At 44.0% G+C, this 25,379-nt stretch overlaps 1 protein-coding gene across 1 annotated transcript in view; it reads right to left on the bottom strand.

Annotated features, from left to right (window-relative positions):
* zfhx4 (zinc finger homeobox 4) overlaps positions 1-25,379 on the bottom strand; it is a 73,754-nt gene that overhangs the window by 18,471 nt on the left and 29,904 nt on the right. Inside the window, exon 6 of the mRNA XM_010772456.1 lies at positions 16,380-16,614. Within this exon, the coding sequence (XP_010770758.1) occupies positions 16,380-16,614 (235 nt within the window). The remainder of the gene's footprint in view (positions 1-16,379; positions 16,615-25,379) is intronic.

Below are 25,379 nucleotides of genomic sequence, written 5' to 3'. Positions count from 1 at the left end.
GAGAGAGAGAGAGAGAGAGAGAGAGAGAGAGAGAGTGTGTGTGTACAAGTGTGTATGTGTGTATATGTGTCGCCAGCGCAAGCTAACACTAATCCTAGCCGAGCCCCAGCGCTCCCTTTCATCCAGCCATCATTTGTCTCCGGCTGGGCTGATGTCACTTTGTAATGAATTTTGAGCAGTCTGAGAGAGGCCAGATAACCAGGCATGCACGCACACACACACACACACACACACACACACACACACACAACCCTCCTCCATCTCAGAGTAGCACACACAAATGCAAAATCAAACAGAAACACTTGCACACAGGCGTCAAATCATACAGACACAGTATCATATTCACACACACACAAAACGCAAAACCGTTAAAAATTTCATGTCTTCTAAACGGGGGAAAGGGGGGGTCTCTCTCACCACAAACCCCTCACTCTGCCAGGGAAGGGAACTGGTGAATGTGTGTGTTTGTGTGTAAAATAGCTGCGCTCATCAATCCTGCTCTGCCTTAATAACCATATTTTACAACACACACACACACTCATATTCATAGAAATCAGGCAAAGGGTGCATTGAGGTCAGCCTGCATTTGCATACAATCACTTTGGCCATTGTATGACGAGAACAGGGGTCTGCGAAACCCCCCTCGGAAACATGATATGATTAACCCTTTCACATACAGCAGGGTGCGCAACCACACACACACACACACACACACACACACACACACACACACACACACACACACACACACACACACACACACACACACACACACACACACACAGACACATAGACTAAGTGCTGGCGCCGTTTCTCTAAGCGCCAACACATTAAGTGGACATTATATACAGCATGAAATTTTCATGGCAGATGCTGGCATGTGATTGAGGAGAAAAATTGTGGCTGTGTGTGTGTTTTTGTCCATGTTGTATTTTGTGCACATGCGTGTGAGTGCTGTACACATTTTGTACACACAGTCTATTTCAAGGTGTATGTGTGTGTTTGTGTGTGTGAGAGAGACTGGGACTGCACTCTGCTCCTGATGTTTTATTAATACGTTGGTGACAACGGGGATGAAATATCTCCTGTCAGCCAAGAGAGCCCGGGCTGCAGAAATTGCCATTTTCACTGCCGGTGCTGCAGCGTCCATCTTTGTATTTTAATTCACCCCACCTTCGTACGGAGGGAAGGGGGAAGGCAAGCATGTGTGTGTGCTTTTGTGTAAATGTTGTGGTGTGAAGTGGGTTTGAAAGTCTTTCATCACTGGTTTATCTTTTCTCTATAGTTGACTTTTGTTCGATGCCAAGGAGAAGCAAATGGCACAAATCGAACAGCATTTTTCACAGAAGAGTGAGAAGAGAGGGGGAGGAAAGGGGGGGGACAAACAGAAATTCAGAGAGAGAAAAATAAACTCTTGAAGATCTCACATATATACTGCAAGGTCAGGACAATGTCTCAAAGGAAATAATTGATAAAAACTCAAAACGCAGAAGAAAGAAAAAACATATTTGTATCTCTTTGTCATGGACTGCTTTCATACCTTCCCTGCACTGCATGTTTGTAAAAATATAAAACACAATCGCTCTGATCGAAAGCTACCTACATTTGCTAATTACTTGTAAACTGTTATTATTTTTTTTTTATAATATCACTATAATAATAATATGTAGCTTTTATTTCATAACATAAATACATTTATTTTCCGATATAACTCCTGTGGCTTGACCATGAGCACATTCTCGACAACATACTCAGAGTAATTACTTTATGTAATTCAAATAAAAACTATTTTGATACTGCTTGATATGATGTTTGCAAGAGATGACTGCATATTTTATATTATAATTTCAAATCAATTAAACCAAGTTCTTCTTAAATGACAACAAGGAGCAGAGGACGAGTGTGGGGTGGTAGATGATCATGACGTCCACCATCTTAACAAACCTCTAGGGGGCAGTCTACCTGTAGCTAGATAGGACACAAGAGAGAAGAGACAATGAACAGAGAGAGGGAACAGAGGGAGGAATGAGGGTGAAGAGTGGGTGAAGAAAGAGAAAAAGACAGAGAAAAGGAGGGGTGATCATCTGGGCCTCATCAGTGTTTTTTTTTTCACTCCTTTCCCCCTGTAGTCGGTTAGATCTATGGTGTGTGTGTGTGTGTGTGTGTGTGTGTGTGTGTGTGTGTGTGTGTGTGCGTGCGTGCGTGCATGGGGGAAATGTGTTTCCATGCTGAGGACATTCCCAGACGAGTTCTCCCGATACATCAGTGCAGCGTCTGCCCTCTGACTGACCCTGACGGTCACACACAGCATGAGTGTGTGTGTGTGTGTGTGCGCATGTGTGTTTATGTGGATGCGCGCCATTGATCAAGTGAGTGAGACAGTGACTGCATGTGTTTTGTCATGTGTGTGTGTGTGTGTGTGTGTGAGAGAAACAGTGAGACAGAGGAGAGGGTTCTGCGGCAGGGACTCTTAACCATCAACTTAATCGCTACCAGAGGACGCGCAAAGCAAAACTTTCGCAGTCACCTTCCACTGCCACACACACACACACACACACACACACACACACACACACACACACACACACACACACACACACACACACACACACACACACACACACACAAATCCCACACAGCGCTCAACGTATTTCATGCACAGAGGTCCACAGCCCACATGCTAACATGTAAACACACACACACCAGCACAAGCAAACACACGTGTTTCCATACACACACTCCGATCCACCCACACCCTCCCTCCCACTTACTGCTTAAAACACATGAGAACTTATTAAACAAGACAAAAAAAAAATCTATTGTTTCAGGTCGACTGTGAAAGCCAGACGATGGGATTGTCACATTTAATACACTCCCGGTGTGAATGTCAATAAGTTGAACTGACAGAATAAGCTGAAAAAATGACTTTTGTGTAAAAAAACGCTTGTATCAGCAGCTCCAAATTTGCTTTGTTGTTGTCAATTACGACTTCCTGAGACACCTCATTGTAATTTCTTTCGCTCAAATTGCCCGCTCCGCTGTCTTGCAGGCGACTAACAAAACACCTATTACTCTTTTGAAAAAAAAGAAGAAGAAATAAGAAAAGAAAATCATATGAATAAACATAGCCGAGATTAAAGGCTTGCGTGTCTTGCTTGCTGCGCAGACAGAAACTGTTGTTTCGTGTTAAGAGGGGTTTTATTTCCAGTGCTGTGAGCATTTGGGGGGGGATGATGTTAATGATTCTTTAATAGCAAATACAAAAGGTTTTCACAGGACAAAAATATGGGCTTCAAAAGGTTCAGTGGTGGGAGAAAAAAAAATTGCCGCAACACCTGGCCTTATACAATGGGCTAACACACCTACTGTACACCTCCACACGTGCGCACACACACACACACGCACGCACACACACACACACACACACACCTGCATCTTACACAACAGCCATATTGCATTTCGGCTGTTTGAATCACCTTAGGCTGGGTAGGTGAATTGAGGAGGCGGCACGGCAAGCTTACTGAGGGATTTAGGAATAATTTGAAAAGAAGATTCCTCTCCTCTGTTTCATCTCCCCCACATCCCTTTCTCTGTTTTCCCTGCTCTTTTATGATTCCTCGGTCCAATATTTATCCAGCCCCTGATTATAAACATCTGGCCGACGGGGCAGTCTGCACAGCGGCAGCCGCAATACACGCACACACTCCCAGAGTCGCACACATAGTGGAAATATCACACACGCTCGCAAACGTGACCCTGTCAGGTCCAGACCGGAGGACGGAGGGGGAAACAGACAGAGCCGGAGACAGAGAGAGAGAAGTAGAAGCTGAGGGTTAATGGCCTTCCCATCTCTGTGATAAGAATTCATTCTGTTCTATTACCAGCACTTATCTACAGAGGCTGCTGTCTTTCCTCTCTCTCCCTCAAAAAAAAACCCCACACACACACACACAGGGACGCACAGCGAGGGTCCGAGATCGATGGATGAACCTAATGAAGAAAGCAGCTGTTTCTCGGCATACCTGCTCAACTCTATCAGCCCAACGAGATCTCCCTGCCGCATTCATCCGTCCATCTATCCATCCATTTATCTATCCAGCCATCTATCCATCTGTTTTTATATCTCTTCACACAGCTATCCATCCATATACCTATCCGTTCCTCCCTCTATCTGTGCATCCATCACTACACTGGTAAACAAAGATACCAGCAGGATAGATATAGTTTCGAATTGACCAGACTGGTCCTTGTCATGTATTCAAGGTTTATTTATTTTCCGAGAACTAATACCAGGCAGGGAATCAGGGAATCTAATAAAATGGCTGCCGTGGTTTAAGAGAATGGATGTGTGTGTGTTAGTGTCTATGCTTAAAATAGGCCTGTGACGGGCAGTGGCCAAATGGATAATGCTTAAACAGATCTTTATCCTATTGGGCTACTGTCCCGTTTTTAGCTGCATAAAAAAAACATCTGCTTTCAGAGCCACTAAAAAAACAGGACTGTAATCCTGGTTAAAATCAAAGAAAAGTCTTTAGTAGATAGAAAGGAAAGATACAAATACAATTATATGAGCAGGAAAAGTTGCTTTGTTTCATGCTGTAAAAATAAGAAGAATAACACATTTAAAATAATAAAAAAAATACAAGTCATATTGTGTTGATGCTTGTTTCGATATATAAATACTGTTGGTGTCAATTACAAATACAAAATTATAACAAAAAATAATTTCAGGTTTCCTTTTGTTCTATTCAACTGCAATGCCTTTCTGTGACTACATTCCTTTTTGATGGGGGGAGACCGGAGCAAAGCTGCCATTAGCACATAACCATTTCATATGCTGACAATAAGTCCATGTTACATGTCTTTTGCCACGGAAGAGTGTGCAAAATAAAAAATGTGTGCATCATCAGGGCCTGTGTTGAGGTCGGGCAGGAAGCAGGACTCTTCAACATAAGAAGAATAGAGTCACGGAAGGAAAAGAAAAAATATCTTCAAGCCCAAATATTCATTAGGTTGCTCGGAATCATCTCCAAAAGGAGCACATGGAAGCTGTAATACACGGGCACATATGTCCACATGCAACACACACACACACACACACAGATCTGGGGCAACTGCCCGAGAGATGGTATTCCAGACGCTTACAAATAAGGAGTGTTGGCTTTCCTCTGACTTTCTCAAAAACATGCAAAAAATGTCCATTTCATTACTGGCTAAACAATGTCATATGGGCCCCCACTGGCCCTAATAGAAGCAGACAAAGACAGAGCAGCACACATATGCTTCAAATAAATCAGATTACCGAGGGAGAGGGGGGAGAGAAAGAGTGAGAGAAAGAGGGAAAGAAAGAGAGACACCGCCAGACACTTAGAGGATTGACAATATTCCCTTTTCTTGCTACCTCCACCCCTCCCTTTCTCCTTTTCCTTCACTTTCTTAACTCCCCCAACCCCCCAAGCGGGATCTGTTTTAGATTTGAGCCAGTGCTAGAGCCATATCTCTACCTTATCTCTGCTAGCCGTCAGAAAACAGAAAGCTCCATGTTTCCATGCATTAGACTCCAGGCCCCTGACACGCCACTTGAAAATCTCACAGCCCCTCAAAATGGTTGAGCGGGAAAATAAAACAGCAAAGATATCATTTAATCAAATGAAACGCAGGTTACCGGAATGCATTGATATGACTTTTTGAAGTGCGTTCAGATACTGTGTCATATCAAAGAAAATGTCAGCCGTGAAAATTATGGAAATGCGTTTTGGCATTGTGACAACAAATGTCAACCAATATCCCCCAAAATGACAGTTTGACAAGCACAAAGCGTCATTAACTGTATTTGAATAGCCATCAGATTTGAGGGGCTGTGACATTTTCTACCCCCTGACCGTCTATGGGTATCGAACCCCATGAAGATATCCCGTTGTGTTTTTGCTTCAATTATGTCAAAGCACTTCTCCGATGACTGTAAAAGGAAGTATTGATTCTCCTTAAAGTTGTAACAAAAAAGACAGGGTGCTGAATATGTTAACAATTTGAAGAAAAAAGGAAAATCAATATTCAAATGACTCCTTTTATTGATTTATAATTAAGTCTTAATTGCGGCTAGGCTTGGACGTTCAAACTGCCGTGTGACGTTAGTCGGGGAAAAGATAGGGGAACGTTATTGATACAGTTTAACAGTGGTGGTCGCCCAGACATTGATTCAGCCGTTCTGCGGTGCCTTTGGCATGCTCTGACGATCTAAATGCACATGCATTCTAGGAAGCACACACACACAAAAGATGCACTTACACCTGCATGCACAAACAAATGCACACACATCCTCACTGAACTAACACAGCATAATTAACCTTCATCCGGGAAAAGTCAGGGCTGCCTTATCTGCAAACTTGACTGCGCATATGTGTGTGTGTGTGCTTGTGTGTACGTGTTGTAATTACACCATTAGGTGTGGAACTGATTGTCTTCAGATGGGGTTGGTGGAGGTATTATTCTGGACAAAATAAGTGAGTGAAAGGAATGTGTGTGTGTGTGTGTGTGTGTGTGTGTGTGTGTGTGTGTGTGTGTGTGTGTGTGTGTGTGTGTGTGTGTGTGTGTGAAATGTATGCTTGTTTAAGCTTACGTGCAGATTTATTTTATCCCGCTGCATTTATTTGAGATCCAAGTATTTATGTTTGTCTCTTCATGTGTTTCAACCCATGTGGCAATGTGTGTGTTTTCATGCTCAAATCTGTGTGTGGATTTTTCCCCACGGGCCTAATCAGGTATCAGATACCTTTTGTTTTGGGAGCTCATTGATGGATGAAATCTTTATCTGTGCTATTGATCAGGAGGGCGCGGGTCCTAAACTGTCTGTCTAGCTGCCTGCCTGCTCCGGCTCTAACAAGATTGCCAGGGCCGAGTATATCAGTTAACATTTAATCAATGGCAGCTTAAGACACTGGGGCTAAGGGAAAGAAGCCCACCGCTTCAGCCCCCTGCCCCAAACCATTTCCCAGGATTGAATGGGAACTTTATGTGTGTGTGTGTGTGTGTGTGTGTATGCGAGGGGTTCCAGATGATTACAAGGGATTGGGTCTGGTTGATCACATGTCTTCAGGGGACAGAGGTGTGAGTGTGTGTGCGTCAGTGTTTACAGGCATGCGAATGCGGGCTTGTCGATACATGTTAATACGTCAAAAACGCCGGAGGGGGTGGTGTGCGCTGCCCAGGCCCCGCTATAGAAAATAGGAAAACTGAAGACTGATGTGCTGGAAAAAAAGAAATTGCCATTCAAATCAAGTGAAGGCTTCAAATTGAACACGCCTGTGTAAAAAAAAACACACACTGCAGAGGAAAGATATGACATATCAGGCAATGCGTGATTTTTTTTTTGCCTTGCTTGCAAAAATCCCCATGATGGTAAAATGTAAAACAGGAGAGTCAGCAAAAAGAAATATGATCAGACTTTCTTTCATGCTTTTTATTTTACCATCCGCTCATCTTACTGTAAATGAAACCCCATCAGATCTAAGAGGCACATCCTTCATCCCGATCTCTTTTTGTTATCTTATTCATGCTATCGCTGGATCTGATCATCAACATCTATCATTTTGAGAAAATTAAGAAACGCATACGGTATTTGCCTGTGCGCATTGTGTGTGTGTGAGTGTGTGTTTGTGTGTTTGTCAGGGGGTTACTCTGACAGGGGAAGCCCCTTTCACGTCCGTGCCTTTCGTCCAAAGCCTGGGAGATTCCCACCACCAAAAATCAATGTGTGTGAGAGCATATGTGCGCCAGTGTGTGTGTCAAGGTTTTGTAAGACAAATCTCTCCAGCGTGCGCCGCTTTAGTGCTATTGAACCAAGCTTCGATCACTCGGCCACTGTGAATAATGCAAGGGAGGCTACTGCTCACTTACAGCACAGGATGCTTGCGCGCGCGTGTGTGTGTGTGTGTGTGTGTGTGTGTGTGACAGGATGGTCCGTTTTTCCTTCTTGCAAATGCAACAGGGCAGTTCTTCGACGTTCCTCCACTTGGCCCTCTTAATCTCGTGTCAGATACAGGAACTCCCACATTGATACTGTCTCTTTGAGTGTGTGCTCCACATGTGTGTGTGTGTGTGTGTACGCTGGAGGCTTCTACAGTAGACGGGAAGAGCTTAACTCAAGCAGACAGCTCCGGCCTGCACTTTGACACACCCTGACTCATTACATACAGCCGGCACAGAGTGGAATATTGTCATTAAAAAAGACAATTAGATATGAAGTCAAGGGAGCATCACTTACACACACATGGACACACACGCCTGCAAACACACAGCGCAGGAAATATAGGTGAACTCATCTTCATATCCCCAGGTATATGAAGCGGAGATATTAATAATCAGGGAGATAGAGAGTAATTAAAATGATTCCAAATGACGAGTGTGTGTTTGTGTGTGCGTTTCTGTTAATTAAACTGAAGGATTTGATATGACACAAACCGTACTGCTTTAATGGTGTCCTATACTTGATGTGGCTGGAGGGGACAACAGTTGATGGGGTTATAGGGAGAGACAGGGCGACACACGCACACAAACAGACCCAGCTGCTCATCGGCGCTGCCTTAGAGGAGCATCTCCTTTTTCGACGTAATTATCTGTGTCATCACTTATGAGGCAATTAAACAAACATCAGTTCCTATTTCCTCTCCTCTCCTCTTACTCCTCATCTTCTTTTCTCCTGCCATCTGTGCTCCCATCGCCTCTCCTCTGCTCTTTTTTTTATTTAATCTACTCCTTGCTCCTCTTTTCTCCCCCCCCTCTCCTCCTCTTCCTCCCCTCCTGTGTGACTCCAGACAAGGTTTCAATTTCAGCACGCTGATTGTCTCATTGCAGACTCTATGCATGTCTAACACTTACTGGCACTCTGGGGACCGGCAATACACACCATAGAATGCCTATTACACTCCCACACGTTTCTGGTGAGTGTGTGTTTGTATGTGTGTGTGTGTGTGTGTGAGAGGTGATGAGGGTGTAAAATGCCTATTACGCTGAGAGTCTGGTCTCTCTTACACTGGAGAGAATTCTCCGGCGCCTAAAGAGCAGAAAATTGCAACGCTCCTCTTCCTCACTCCCCATTAACCTGCTTTTGAAACAAAGGCTTGACCAAGGTGTGTGTGTGTGTGTGTGTGTGTGTGTGTGTGTGTGTGTGTGTGTGTGTGTGTGTGTGTGTGTATGCGTGTGTATGCGTGTGTATCCTTGCCCATTAGCCCTGTGTGCCATCATAAGTAAAGCACCTTGAGGGCCCAACCAAGCAGAAACCCAAGAGTCTTTTCTGCATATACCTTTCATCTCCTTAGTTTTTTATTGTATTCGATACTATGGTAACTTTATGCACCCATATTGCTCTATTGAGTCACAAGAAATGTGTAAAATGTATGTTTTATGCCCATAAATGCACTTTCCAGTCATTGTTTTCCTTCTTTTCTACCATCCTTAAAATAGCAAAGGAAGATGGCATCTTGAAAAAAGCGAAATGACTAAAGGAGATGACTAAAGCAGCGGGCATATTTGTCTAATTTGCACAAAGACATCCACATCAAAGCACAAATCAGCAGCAAGGCTCATTCAATGGATTTTGATCAGTCCATCCATTTCTTGTTCTCTTTTCCCTCAGCACCCTTTTTTCCTCTTTCTGTCACATTCCTCTTTCTCTCTACATTCTCAGAGTGTTATTAGGACTTGATAAAAGCGAAAGGGATGTCATGACATGAGACCCCCTGTTAGCATTAGGTGGTGGAAGAGCGGGAACGAGGGGAGAAGAAAAGGGAGAGAAAAAGATGAAAGAGATTTGTCTGGAAATTATTGCTCACAAGGCATTGATTCTCTGCTTTAATCTCACACAGTGTGCTCAAATTTCCTATTAGGGAGATAAAGAAAGGCAGGGAGATGGGTCTTATTCACAAAGGTGGGGAGGTGAGACTTGCCATGCCTCTTAGTGTTTCTGAGGATGACACACATTACATATTATTTCCCTTATTATGAAAAGGAGAATCAAAGTCCAGCATATTTCTTTTGCTGTCTTGCTTGAAGGCCATTAGTGCTCTGTAAGTAAACATGGGAGAGGGAAAGCTATTGCTACAGAACCGCTGGAGGGTCATATAGACACGCACACACATACGACAAGCCACTGACAGCTGCTATAGCTGCAAAGCTTCCTCCGGTTAGCAAAGATTAGCCTTTGCTATAGGTAATCAATATCTGCTATCAATTCCATACCTCCCACTGATGGATTAGGTAAAGAAAACAGAGAGGAGAGTGAGGATAAGGGAGCAATAGAAGGACATAAATGGTAGAAATTCTACCTGACAATACTAGCTCCTGAAGTAAAGTTCCTGCTCTGCTCTTTGTGTGTGTATAAAGTCTGCTTTAAATGTCCATCTGTGAATTGTATCATCACGTGAGATGAGATTAGTGGCTGCTTGGACCCAGCGAGCGCATTGCCTGGTTACCGCGGCTCCGGCTCCACACAACCCTCCTCCCATCAGCAGATTGTTTGTCTTAATGCTGTGTGACATGGCCCATTGTTTTGTCCATCTGTGGTTAAGAGTCAATGGACAGAGGGTGTATGAGGGGATCGGGGAGTGAAAAGAATGGAGGTGAGGGAGACGAAAATAAAGAAGAGCAGGGGTGAAAAGGGAGGGGGAGGAAAGATGAAGGCAAGAAAAAAAGGAAAGATGGGAACAAGAGCTGAGAGGTGAAAAAAATATTGAAATAGAAAGGTCAGAAAGAGAATGAGAGTAAGGGAAAACATGCAATAACCCTCCAATGTGGTCCTTGGACTTTACATTCACCACTTCCTTTCCAGGACCTTCCAGCTCCATATGGAGCGGAGCCCTAAGCTCTTTGTGATATCGCTGACGTGAAAGACTCCTGGCCCTGTGACGCCAGTCCCCTCTTCAAAGGGTTAAGTCATATTTAGTATGCGTCCTCATAGCCCCATGGCTTTGTATTGTAAATAAGACTAATGTGGCATTGGTCAGGTATGCTAATTCAGATAATCAGCGCAATTTCTGCAAATTATAACTGTCAGTGTGGTGGGCACAGAACCTTGGCGGAAAACATGAGGGAACAATTTAGCCCGGGTAATACCCCTCCACCAAAGAGCTGCTCAACTCAAAGAAAAACAATCGGCCTGAGCCCATACCGCCCCGACACACCATTTCAAAAATAGTTTATGGTGAACGAAGCTCATTTTTCTGAAGCTCAAGTCAGCTTGCTGCCCTTTTTTCCCTATGTGCACACACAGACCGCAGAGTAATTATAATTCGCTTGGATGGAATTATTCAAAATATGACCACATCTTTTACTCCCTCAGCCATAGAGAATATGGTTTTGGGAAATTTGGGGTAAATTGCTACTTGTCGAAAATATAATAATATACATATATGAATGTGTCTTATTTTGATTTGACAAATGATTTCAAATGCTGTGTATTGTCTCCAGCTAATTGTACAGCAATAAAAAAACGGCATAGTTCACAGAAATCCTCCTGGGTAACATCACATCACTCTCATCAGAATAGATCTCCCCAGAAAGTGCTTTTATTCATTTTGGGCACATAAAATAACATTCCAAGGTTTTATTACGCGAGGAATGGATCCCGCCTGACTGGGATCTGTGGACTTTACCATTTATGTAAGTAACTTTCTGATTCGCATTAAATGAGAGAAAAGGTCACAAATAATTTATTAACTGTAGGCAATCAGCTTTTTGTAAGCAAATCAATATGCGATATAATTGACTGCCCTAACCTATTAAACTTCTAATCTAAACACAGATATCTAAATGATAAAAGCTTTAAAAGATGGCATTTGCAAAGCAAGAACAAACAGTAACTACACATTGACAAAATGTCCTTGATGAGTCAGACAGAGGCTCTTACATGTACCTACTCTATCTGACTTAAAAAAGAAAATGGCCACCGCTGCGCTAACTCCAGCGGTTAGCTAGATCTGGGTGTGTGTGTTGCATCCTTTCTCTCACTCCTCCGGCCATCCGTGAATGTTTATGTAATGGCCACAAATTACTGAGACAAACCCTGGAAATAGACTTCTGTCTGAGGAGAGACCTTCTTTAAAAAAAAAAGGAAGACAACCGCTGGAATGGCGAAACCACCCCCACTACCCAGAGGAAAAAAGTATAAGATGAAGGATTGAAAGTGAGGGAGGAGGGAAAACTTAATACCTCAAAATATGCCTCGGTGTCATCACATCATAATGTTCTTTGGGAAACAGTAAAGCCCTTTCCCACATTGGAAATTGAATGATTGTTTTCGGTGCTTTTGCTCAGTTTTGGGGGGGTTACATTTCGGGAACAAGGAATGTCAGCGCACTTGGACACAGACAAGATGGCACTTTTTCTCTCTGCCCATGCTCCATCACTTCCTGCTGGAAGCACAGGCACATATAAGGATAATAAGTGTCCATTAGCTTCGTTTTTAGCCTACAGCTGCTTTCTAAATGGTTACCACAGCTACACTAATTTAACTAGGACCAAAATGACCCAGAGCCTTATCACTCAGAGAAAACAAAAGGCTCTGGATACACACACACACACACACACACACACACATGCACACACTCGCATATACACACATGATAAAAGTGTTGTCGGTCTCTTTAAGTCAGAAGAGGTCTTTTGTTTAAAAGGGGGACTTAGACAAAGAGGGTCCTCTCCCTCCCTCTTTAATGCATGTTGGGTGGTGGCACTGGGAGGGGGGTTGGGTTAGAGGGATGGAGACTTGTGGGTGGTGGTGGAGGGATGGAGGGATGGAGGGATGGTTGACAGACTGGGCTCTCAGAAATAATTACCTCCATAAGATCCCATCTCCCTTTTCCTTTTTGTAAAGTAAGGAACTAAATGGGGAAATGACAGAAAGTACAGTATGCAGAGAGGCCTGGGTGTTTCTGCTTGGTCTGGCTTATGAGGAGCGTTACACATGATGGAACACAAGGCTAATGGGCAAGGATACACAGAAAAAACACACACACACACACACACACACACACACACACACACACACACACACACACACACACACACACACACACACACACACACACACACACACACACACACACACACACACACACACACACACACACACACACACACACACACACACACACACACACACACACACACACACCTCCTCCCAGTGTTCTTTATGGCTAAACAAATGGTCAGATGATTGAGACTTAGGCGGCAGCAGTCAAAGGGAGAAAACAACTTAACTTCAGAGACTGTTAATGTCTCCAAAAATACAGCTAAACAAATTGTTCAAATTATAAAATCAATGATGGAATACCCATGACTCGCGATCTGTCATATTTTTCTTCACTAAACAGCTCTATTCAGGGCATAACTTCATTACAGAGAAGGGCACACACAAATCTAATTTCTCTAACAACTTTTGGACAACCCTCAAAGCAAAATGGCTTCCAAGTCCTCCATGTTGAGAGGCAATTCATTTATGCATCTGATGCAAACTGGCATATTTTATAAACTCAATTTTGTTTAACACTTCTAATTCTACAAACAGACAAACGAGTCATCTCAGCAATGCACAAGGCACAGTGGGCGTATTGTCCCCGAAGGACACCGCTAAAAGACCATGGTACAAAGTTTTTGCTGTACAGTCAGTGAGTTACTGTTTGCACATGTAACAGTAGATAAAGACACACACACACCGAGCTTTCACAATGCTGTTTACCTAGTGTAAAGGATGAGATGTCTGGGCCCAGGTTTGGGGAATTACAGACTCAAAAGGATAACAAAGAGTGAAAGGTTCTCAAATAAACATGCGCCGGCAAACACATGTATTGACACGCACACAATGCAGTCCAGCAGAAATGTTCACTGTACACTCCTGTCTTTGTTCAAAACACCTATACCCTTAAGCTGAGCCTCTGCAGTCCTGTGTCCTTAATTAGGCCATAAAATCAGCATCAAAATTGTTTAATGAAAGCCATTCACATGTACATAAAGTCCAGAGCATTAGAACTCTTATTCCCAAATGGGCCTATAATTATCTGGCTCAGTGCCAGGTCCCAGGCTTTAAGAGAAAGATACCGGTCAGCACTTAAATTAATCTTTTTCATACCAGTCTCTAATGAACAGAAAGTGCTCGAGTCAGGAGTTGCAGCCCCAGAAAACTAACAGCACGCATACACATGCACGTACACACAAATTGAGGGTCCTTAAACCAAACACTGGCTCGAAATGTTGCCTACTATAGAGCCTTTTCCATCTGTGAGAATATTCACATCATCTATCACTTTAGGAGCCCAACGCTGCTATAGCATACCCTTTCTTCCATAGAACATATTCTACTGTAGCATGTAGTGTTTTCAAAAGCTCAAAGGGTTCATCAACTAAAAAAGAAAAAAGCTAAAAATATCCAAAATCTGACAGAACTTTAGAACATGAATGTGAGCCCGATTTATTACATTAACTCTCAGTGTTTGATCTCTGGCTGAAACACTCTTACCCCTCCCTTTGCCTACACCTGCCAAATGTGTACGGTCTACAAGGAAATACTTTTGAAACATTTACCACGTACCCTGTGAAAGAATACAGTTGTTCTAAAAATTATATAGAGTGGGCAAAAGGAGGGCATCCAAAAAAAGGGGCTTAGCATTTTGGACCCCGCCAGCGTCCGCTTAAGCTTTGCACTAGCTTCCTCATGGAAATTCACCATGTGGCATCAAAGCAAAGGTATAAAACGGGGGCCCGAGCAACAAATATGGTGTGTTTTAAGAGTGGAACATTTGAAATAGGTGAAGCAGGCGAATATTGCTTATGACAGGTTTAAAACCTGGTTGTGGTCACGGGTTTGAGAAGTAAAAATAAAAAAAGGCTTGAAGCTGGGCTTGTGTTCTTTATTTAAATAAAACCCGGACAGGAGCAGTAAAGAGAGAGAGATGGAATAACCAGGACAAAGAAGGAGAGAAAGGGGGATGCGAAAGGAGAGCAGGAGAACGAGAGAGGTGGAGGGGGGGGGGTTTGTAAAATGCACGGTAATGATTTATCTAAGCATGCTTTTCTGCTGCACCCTAAAGTCTCACCGAAACTTTGATCCATGTGTAATTAAAACCAAACGTACGCCGGCTACAGTCTCCATTTCAGGATTGGGAGCTCTTCTTCTGTTCGTGTGTGTGTGTGTGTGTGTGTTGGGATTCACATATGTTTCTAAGCGCTGGGCCCCCATCTGTTTTGGGAGTACATGTACAGTATAAACAGGACACTTTGGGGAGCACACACACACACAGATGGATGTATGGACTAATGCTATTCTGGAATGCTATTCAAAACGTGTTAGCCCCCCCTTAAAAACCCCATCCCACCCGCTCCTTCAGGTCAAGCAAAGCAAAAACAAGTTAAGCACTCATTTTCTCCCGGCAGCATTAACATAGGGATGACTAAATAATGGACCCTGACTCTTGGTCTTCTGGTTTAAATTACAGTGCAGCCCCCTCCCCTTACACCCTGCAACCCCTCACCAACCATCCAACCCCCACTCAAAGAAAAACGATTAATCTTTCTTTTTTTTTTGTCTCTCTGAATGTTTTACAGTTCTGTTACACTTATTAGCTGCTGGCAGGACGGAGAGTCTTAAATGAAAGCCAAATTGCTTTGGTCATGAGAAAGGAAATGAAAGCTCACTCCAGGGAGAGACTGTGTAGCTGTAGCATACGTGTGTGTGCATGTGTGTGTGTGTGTGTGAGTGTGACTAACGTATGTGTGTGTGTGAGTAACGTATGTGTGTACAGGCCTTTTCACTATGAGATACTCCCAAGGTGAAATTTCATAAGCTGACTGCTTGCCTGCCTGGGATGTCCCTGTGCACGGGACAGTGTGTGTATGTGTGTGTGTGTGTGTGTGTGTGTGTGTGTGTGTGTGTGTGTGTGTGTGTGTGTGTGTGTGTGTGTGTGTGTGTGTGTGTGTGTGTGTGTTGCACATATAAGCACGGCAGCCTAATAGGAACAGTATGCTCATTTTGGAGAGATTAGGAGGAATGGACGGGTCTGTATCGAGAGACGTGATCTGGATATGAAGGCCAAAGGAGGGAGGCAGCAAGGGAGGGAGGTTTGACAGAATAAAGAGGGAGTGGTGCAGCGAAAAAAGAGAAAAAAGAGTAAAGAAAGATTGACCTGACTTCAAACCAAGAAAACGGACCCCGACAACTGGAATCAGCATTTAACTTGAATCAAAAAGACTTTAAAACACAGGAAAAATGGCATGGTGTGTGTCAGAAAGAAGGAAGTTGATCAAAGGAGAAAACTAACAGAAAATAGCCTCAGAAATCAGAACAATCGACATCCTAAGCTGACAGACAGAGCAGGTTAAGAAGCACTGACCTTGGCTGGAGGGGCTCTCCTTGACGTGGAACAGCTCGTGGAAGCTCAGTCCCTCCTCGTCCCCTCCCAGGCCCTGCTGGTGCAGCTGCAGCTTCCTCAGCCCCTCGTTCTGCTGGTGGCGAGCGGAGCGGGCGTGCTGCACCAGGTTGAGGCGGGCCTTGGTGGAGTAGTCGCACAGCGTGCAGTAGTAGACACACGACTCCAGGCTGTACGCGCTGTCCTGCTTCTGCAAGTGCTGTGGAACACAAGAGAGGAGGGTGCAGATGTGAGATGGAGTTCATGTTTTACGGCATTCTGTGGTAAAATTCAAGGGAGTTATTGTTCTCGCAGCTGCATTTGTTTCCTCTTTTAAAAGTTTGGTTGCAAAATTCCAAAGCAAAAAAAACCCAGAAATACCTGTTTTCAAAACAAGAACACAGGCAATGGGTAGATTGACGGTTATTAGACAATAATTGTATATTTTTTGAAGTTTAGGATATAAATCTTTGGTCGTATATAATGTTCTGCGGTTTATTTAAACAATTTAGTGGGCAGTGCTTAAAATAAGCTACCATCTAGAGCAATAAATCCTCGGGAAATCCTTATTATTATCACAGTAACAAAAGGAGTTTGGAGTTTATGTTCACACACTATACCTTCTAAATGAACTGGACATGTTTTAGGTGACATAAAGATTACCAACACACAGGAAGTCAGATAAGGGTTGAGTTCAGAACAGTGTTTTTGTCTTTAACATGCACATTGTCCGGCTCTGCTCATTGTGGGCAGCTGCAGGGGTTTCTCATTCAACGTGTGCTGTCAGTTGCAAGCCCTTAATTTCCAGTTGCCTCCTTAATGGCATTGCAGCCATGCAAAGCTACCCCCTACCTCGATGTGTGCATGCGCACAAACACACACACGCGCACACACACACTCATGCACGCACACACAGCCCCCATCCCACCTTGCCCTACTCCCATACACCCAGTCAAGCCAAGCATATCAAGTGTGCCTCTGTTGTTGCTGCCGGGCTAATGAACAATGCACAAAAACAAAGTACCAGGCCAAGCTTTTATTATCTGATCCTCTGTGGAGGGAGGGAGGGGGGGGGGGGGGGGGAGAGAGAGCAAGGCAAAGAGACACAGAGGTGGCTCATGATGGTTAGTTTCTGCTTTGTTAAGATTTATTCATACAGCCATGTGAGAAACAGGTGCAGGCTTCTATGCATGAATTAATACACATAATGGAGTGTGTGCGTGTGCGTGTGTGTGTGTGTATGTGTGTGCGTGTGTATGTGTGTGTGTGTGTGTGTGTGTGTGTGTATGTGTGTGTGTGCTAACTATGTCTCTCTAGCAGGAAGATGTTTCATTTTTGAACCACGTAAAAAGTTGATACTTTGTCATGTTGCCTCATTTAATATGGAGCAGGAAAAGAGACTCAACAATGTGTGTGTGGGAGGTGTGTGTTGTGGGAGGAGGGGGGGGGCACAGTTAGCTGCAGGTGTGTGAGTTCTAACCCCCCCACCCCCCTTCCTCCTTTGACAAACACGGATTAGCAACATAGCTACAGCCGCTAACACATCTTTTCTCTCTGTCTCTCCCTCTTTCTTTCTTTTGTAGGAAATCTTACGAGGTTTTTCTCACGAGACGGTGGGACGTCCCCTCGCAGTCAGAGGCCCTTTCAGAAGTCTTAAGTTTTAATTAAGTCGGAGTTGTCAGAAGAAAGCTCCCCTAGTCCAGAGCTCAGGGCCATTAATTACAGCTATCTTTGTTTCTCTGTGAAAGGAGGCCTCCCTTGCTGCTTCTCTCTTTACCTCTTTTCTTTTTTTTACCCTCCCTCCCTCGCAGGAGAACTGGGCTTACTGAGCCTTTTCTGTGGAAACCACACACATCTATATATATATATATATATTAAACATGCATGCACAACAAGGAGATATATATACACTTTAGAAAATGTTGCCAATCATGGTTCTGTGCTACAAAACTGTGAATCTCTCCGTAAAAGTTGCTGACCCTGGTCAAAATGGATATGGACCAATCATCTTATTCTGACCCTTCATAATGGCCATATGCTAGACCCCACCCACCACCCCTATACTTGCGTACATCCCCCCTGTCATCAATCATTACTTCTATAAAAACAGGGACGCTTCACTGCTCCGTGATATTTGTTCTTTCTCGATTCAATCGTGTCTGGACTTCACTGTAATATACTTTTATTACATGAGCACTTGGCTCGAGATGAGGGGGGGCTACTTAGAATCGAATGAAAAAGCTAGTAATCAAACAAGGCTTTTCTTTCCTCCAGTGACAACCTTCAGCCTTATATTAACGACTGCCACAGGAGGAAAGTTCATTGGAAATATGCGATGAGACATGCTCATGTTGTTAGCACAGGAGAAAGGGATGAGTCTTTTCAGGAGATAGACAGATTCATAAGGCCATGGTCATTAAGGTAGTCACACTGGATCCAGATTAAAAGTAAAACAGAAGTGGATTGAAATGCCTTCCATGTCCAAACCTATATACTATTTGTTTTGAGGCTGCGTCGGCGGAGAGTAGCTGGATGATATACTTGGGGTTGAACCGGGCTGCCAGATAGGTTTAGGCCTAATATTAATTCTCTCCCCATCAGCACATTCCAGAGGGTTTGTTTAAGACCTAAACTAGAGGGCTGTCTGTCGCTCTCTGGCACTCTGCAGGCCTATAATGCAGGCGGTCTGGTGATCACAGGCCAGAACATCCATGATTTATGAACTTTTAAAGGAGCACTTTGACTCCTGCCAGGCGTGGGCTGTGTAATGCATATTCAAACACACAAACACACTGTTCCTGCTCCTGGGTTTGCGCCCGTGTGTGTCTGCTTGAAATGTGTATGTAATTTATGCCGCGGCTGATTTGTGTGTGCTGTACATGCATTTTGTGTCATATAATTGTCCGTGTATGTGTGTTGTGTGTACGGAACAGCAAAAAGGCCCATCCCTGTCAATATGGCACCTCTCCAGAGTGTATGGTGGTTGATTGTTGGGAATTAGTGTTTGGCAAACAACCAAATAAGCTAACACTCCCTGTGGGCCAATCAAAATCAGCTAAACAGCATTCCCTGGGTGAACCTAAACAGGCACAGACACCTCCCGATGGTGGAGGAGGTGGGCGTACACACCCCCATACACACAGAATGCAAATTATGACACTCGGGACTTCCTGTTTACCTGTCAAAAACACAACATTGTGAGCCGTGTATATGACACTCACACACACACTGGGACTTGTATGAGGAGAGGGGAGGAGAGTCAATTTGACAGGTAAAAGAAGCTCCCTTGTGCAGTGGTTTTCTGCTGCAGTGTGTGTGTGTGTGTGTGTGTGTGTGTGTGTGTGTGTGTGTGTGTGTGTGTGTGTGTGTGTGCGTGTGTGCGTGTGTGCGTGTGTGAGGGTGAGAATGGCAGAGGACTGCATTCATTATGCAGAATGAGATGTTTACAAAACACCTTTCTCACACACACATAAACAGAAACACACACACACACACCTCCCCTGCGCTCGCTCCCTGGGATTGGGGGGAGGAAAGCAGCACTGCCGTCTCATATTCATTTGTTCTATCTGTGGTGACAAAGCTGCCTCATTAACTGAATCCTTAATAAGCCAAGGCAACGACATCTTCTCACAACTTCTTTTATCTCTCTGTGCGTGGACGGGAAAGTGTGTGTGTGTGGGTTGCGGGGGTTGGTTCAATTTCAATGCTTATTTTGTTATTACTGTATCTGTGTGTGTGCCTGGTTTTTATGCATCAATAATTTCAACTCTACCTTTTTTGATTTTACCTCTCAAGTGTGTCTCTTTGTCTTTGCCTGTGATTGTGCGTGTGCACCGGTAATACGACAACAATATTTGGAAAGCAGTGCATAGCGGTGAAGCTGTGTTTTCCTCCATAAAACAAATGACAAATTAGGGTATTCAGTACAAACATGACTCTTTCCTGTCATTAAGTGTAAAAGCAGGCAGCTAATGAACACTCCACTACCACAGCTATGTTTAAATAACCACTGTGAGTGTGTCAGAGCGTGTGTGTACGAGTTTTATATGTGAAGGTTCCGTACATACTTCCTGTTTTCCTATTTGTGTCCGTTAAGAGTTTGTGTGTGCAAGTAAATGTGCACCCTAGACATTGTGAAAAGAAAATCCTCTTATCTCCTTTCATCAGTTTTTTTTAGGGGAAGCTTGTTATTGAGTATACCTTCTTTTTGGAGCGTCACCAGCTTCCGGTGCTATCCCCTGGGCCCCCAGGGGCCATCGGAGACAAAAACAGCCCCACTTGGCCCGGCAAACAACAAAAGCGTGTTTTGTTCCTTGAAAGTATTTTAAACACATACCAGCGCTGCCTGGAAGGCTGCCAAGTGTAGAATTCCATCAGTGCTACCACCTCGCTAACACATGTTACTGCTAACCGCCGCTCAGCCCCCCAGACATAGATGTAACGCAAGATCACTACCAATGGATCCGCTGGCAGACTGCACGGCTGTAAGGAGATGCTGAAGGCCCAGGTATGTGCCATCTTGCTTCCTCAGATAAAGAGAGCGGCAAATATAGTGTATGGAGAGACGGATCGTGTGCTGCACACGCACAAAAACAAATATGCAAATAAGAGCCACATAGAAAAAGTGCTGAGTGCAAGTTGCACACAAATACAGACACAATGCACATCTCCTGGTTTCCGCCTCACTCCAACAAGGCCGCTATGTGTCTATTTAAAGATACCGGAGAAGCAAAATAACTCCAGAAAAAAATCCCCTTACCCGACCTTACATTTCTTTTTCTCCTAGACCGTCTTTTCTTTCAAAAAAATATTTCCTTCAGCTAAATTGTGTCTCCTGTTTCTCTCAGCTGTCTGCTTGCTGGCAGTCATATGTGATCCGAGCTCTGGGGCTTGTCCATGAGGTGCAGGGTCTGTAGGCGAGCTTAGCTGAGGTCATCCAAAAATAATAAGCTTCCAACGCGTAATGGCCGGCAAGCCAAGTAAATGAATTATCACAATCATATGTACTAGCTGCCTGCCGCTCTTCCCAACTCCAGCGCTGTCTCCCTTCATTCAGCTTGTTCCACTCTTTTCCTTCTTTATTTTCTGTAGTGATCGCATGGGAAAAAAACTCACTTTAAAGTACGGTCTTGTCTTCTATTTTTCTGACTCCCACACATGGGCACGCCAACACACACACTTGTAGCTGTGACGTAAGTGTGTCTGAGGGATGGAGCAAAGGTCACTCTGAAGTTCACAGCTTCCTGACCTCTGGCCCCCTCGCTCGGAAAAGAATCCCTTCTGACTCTCTATCTCTTACTCTCTCTTTTTTCCAGGCACAAACACACAAACGTGAAGCAGACCAGAGCGAAAAAAAGGAAAGAAATCGTGTTGATTTACGATCTGATCCACTTCTTCTGGTCGTAATCAGCGAGTGTGTTTTAAATATCTTTTTTGCGTCTCTAAGCACTGTCGCCAGATGTTTTAAAATATACTGACCCAGCAGATAGGAATATTCTAGCAGACAGAAACACCAGAACAAATCTTCATCGGTGCATGTCTGTGTGACTTGAAAGCCAGCTCACCTCCACCCCCCATGAAAATGGATCAGTATTTACATTAGCATTAGATTTAGACAGCATGGTTCAGCCACTTACTCCCTATTAGCCATCCTGACCTTAGCCCATTAGGGTCTAAAAGCCCCCGCTTGTCTCCAACGCAGCCAGGTGAGACTGACCAGACCTCACTGTTTCCCTAAACCATATTGCAGCTGTGATTATCTTTTCCATCGACTCACAATGGGACAGACATCATAAAATGCTGAGATCAAGATCATTGAAATGCTAACATGCTTGTGGGATTATCTTTTTCCAGTGCTGCACGAGGGGGAGGGATATTGCTGAAATGCTAACATGCTTTTGGGTAAGGTTCATCATTTTCCATTTTTCCCAAGATGCTTTTGGGAAATCAAGCTAAGGCCTAATTGACAGGATCTAAGAAAAACAAAAATAAAGCGGTCGAAAAGCTGGGGCTTCAGCTTATTGGCTGGTACCATCAAAGAGATTTGAATTACACTGATGTTGTTATATTTAACTAAAACTGAAAGGAAAGAGAGGGGAAAATAATTTTGGTGCCGAGAGGAGCAGCAATTTCTTTTGCCAAGTTTGTTTTTCTTTGCTCGGTTCGTAATGGAGACTTGCTGAAAGAGAGACAAAAGGAAGGACAGAAGCATACAGTGAGATAAACTATATAGATTGAGAGGCGAAGGCGGTGAGAATCCATAACAGAAAGAACAAAAGAACAAGAGACAGAGAGGGAGAGAATGATAGGGAAGAATCTAGTCGAGTGTAGTCGGGTTCAAATCACTAATTACACATTCCTGAGCCTGTGAAGGGGAGTATTGTTTTCCAGTTAGCCCCTACCCTGTCGCATGGTTTCACTTAGCACAAAACAAAAGGTACAGGGAACAAAACACAAGCCTAATACCAAGCCATGCTAATGACAGAGAAATGGGAGAAATTATCCCTGGGGTGGATCCTCGTGAGAAAATGGCTAGTGATTACTGGACAAAGGGAGTTCATTTTGAAACTGTCACAAAATGGCAGACTGTCTGCTACTTTCTTTAAAGAGCCAAATGAATGTAATATCAAGCTACTTGTATCCTTAACATTTACATAGAACATAATATATCATGTTACCGAATCCTTTCCCTAAAATGTACTTCCCAACACACATCAAAAGGTTCGGTCCTTATTCTCAGGAAACAATGTGACTTGTGTGTACAGGCTGTGTATAAGTGTGTGTGTGTGTGTGTGTGTGTGTGTGTGTGTGTGTGTGTGTGTGTGTGTGTGTGTGTGTGTGTGTGTGTGTGTGTGTGTGTGTGTGTGTGTGTGTGTGCATGTTGGAGTGGTACCTCTGCCAGGAAGAGCACAATGAAAGCACCTCTTCAGCGGCGCCGTTTTGCATATTGCCACAGGAAATCAAATGCCTCGCAGTTGACCTACAAGATGGCACACTTGATCCCTCCCTGCTTCCTTTTACAGAAGGCGGTCGATTCAAGCCTGCGCCTCTCTCTTTTTGTCTGCAGCAAACATTTATATAGCGACTGTGTTTCCGCAAAGATAACAGTTTCCTCAACAATTTCTGACACGTCACATAAAAGTCATGGGACAATCTGGGATGTTCTGTCTACCCCCGTAAACCTATAATGATGAGTTCTGTGCTTTTCCGGCAACAAAGAGGACCCTACCATTTTCTCCGCAAAGCAGGGGGGGGGGTGGTAAGCTGATAGCAGTGGCAGCGCTGGGCAGAGTCGCCTGGCTGGTAGTGTTTGCCCAGGCCCAAGCCCCGGTCTAAAGGAAGGATATTGTTTTCCCTGAAAAAGCCTCAGCCGCAGTCCGCATACCAGCGTCCACTCAACATACCAATGGGCTCTTTGAAGATTACTCAAATGTTTGCCTTTGTTCCCCCCCCTCCGCCAACTCCCCCCCACCCCATCCGCCCCTACCCCTAGTCCTAACCTACACTCCTGCCAGAACAGGGGAAAAAGAGGAGAAAGGACAGACTTATATCTTCGGAAAACAGTGGGAAAGCAATACCACCCTCAGCTCAGATTCAAAATGGCCTCTGTAGGGGATGTGCAACCACTGAAAGGAATAATAGCGGCACGGCCACCAGCATAGTAAACATAAGCAATAGAGAGGAGTATTAATGCATGCAGCAGATACTGTTTATGCAAGTGACCCATCTGTATGCCCGTAAATGTTTTTAAAGACTCCTGATCCCTCTGCATGTATGACCACAATTAGTTAAATTTGATCAATCCAACGGGTTAATTTAACTTAATGTGCCAAAATACTAAGGACCCCTCCAACCCCCCATCCAACCCATATTAATCCCGAACAAGTAAGTGGGCTTTCTATCAGGTCTATTTCAAAGCATTAGGGATTACCTCACAGAAACTAAGCTGCTTGAACTCGCAGGAGGTCAGCAGTATTGTGCATGCTGCAGGGATGGAGGAGCGACGTGGAGACGGATAGACAGCAGGACAGGTCAGTTCCTCTTTCTCCAGCTCTCCAACAACATCCCTCAATCTGTCTCCCTCCCTCCGTCTCTCCCTCTTTTCATCCTTGTCTCTCTCTTTCACCGTATAATCGAATATCTCCCACTACTTATCTATTCACTGAGCACCTAATGGTTAAAATCAATTACAGCTGGAATGCTGAAATGCCGAATACTGGGCCACATGCTGATAATGACAGAGAGAGTGTGAGAAGGAGAGAGGAAACGACAGAGAGGGAGACTTGGGACCGTTCCAAGGGAGGCACAATTACCTCCAATCGATTGATTATTGATTTGGAAGGGCGTTGAGGAGTATTTCAGTTCAACTTTGTCCATATCAATATCCTGATAGCTTCATGAGAGGGGAAAAGTGGGGTTCTTCTGTCTAAATGCCATTAAAAAGCGGATTATTTCAAGAATAAAGCACCTACTTGCCTCTAATTGACATGTAAGGAGATAACTTTCAGACAAATTGGGGCACGTATTTTAATGTCAGGATATTTCAAAGGTAGCGCTAATGAACTTACACAAAAATATGTATCTGATCATGCTGCCATGGGATCTGTCTGTGATCAAATCAAAATATCAAAAGTGAAGCAGCGTGCACCGAGAGATCATGTTTGAGATCAGGCGCCCTCTTTGATTAGTTCCTCTTTTTGTATTTAAAAAAAAAAAAAACACTCTTGTTATCTTTGTCCCAATAGGAAGATCAAGAGCAAGGAGGAGTTTGAAAAAAGGAAAAGGAGGAGGAAGAAAAAGTGTGTGAGGAGGGGCGGTAAGGATAGGAGGAGGAGGGAAGTGTGTATTTGGGGAAGGGTGGGAGGGGTTCAGATGAGCCAAGGGGGGGTGGAAGAAAAAGACAAACTCCTGTGAGCTCCTTTGTTCCTGCATCCCTGCGATGTTCCCTTCCTTCTGGAGGTCTGGAAGACACTGACCCCCCCCCCC

The sequence above is a fragment of the Notothenia coriiceps genome, unplaced genomic scaffold, assembly GCF_000735185.1.
Source record: "Notothenia coriiceps isolate Sejong01 unplaced genomic scaffold, NC01 NC01_scaffold00011214, whole genome shotgun sequence".
Classification (NCBI taxonomy): Eukaryota; Metazoa; Chordata; class Actinopteri; order Perciformes; family Nototheniidae; genus Notothenia; species Notothenia coriiceps.
Note: the sequence above shows the minus strand (reverse complement) of the source record. Positions and strands in the feature narration are given on the sequence as shown.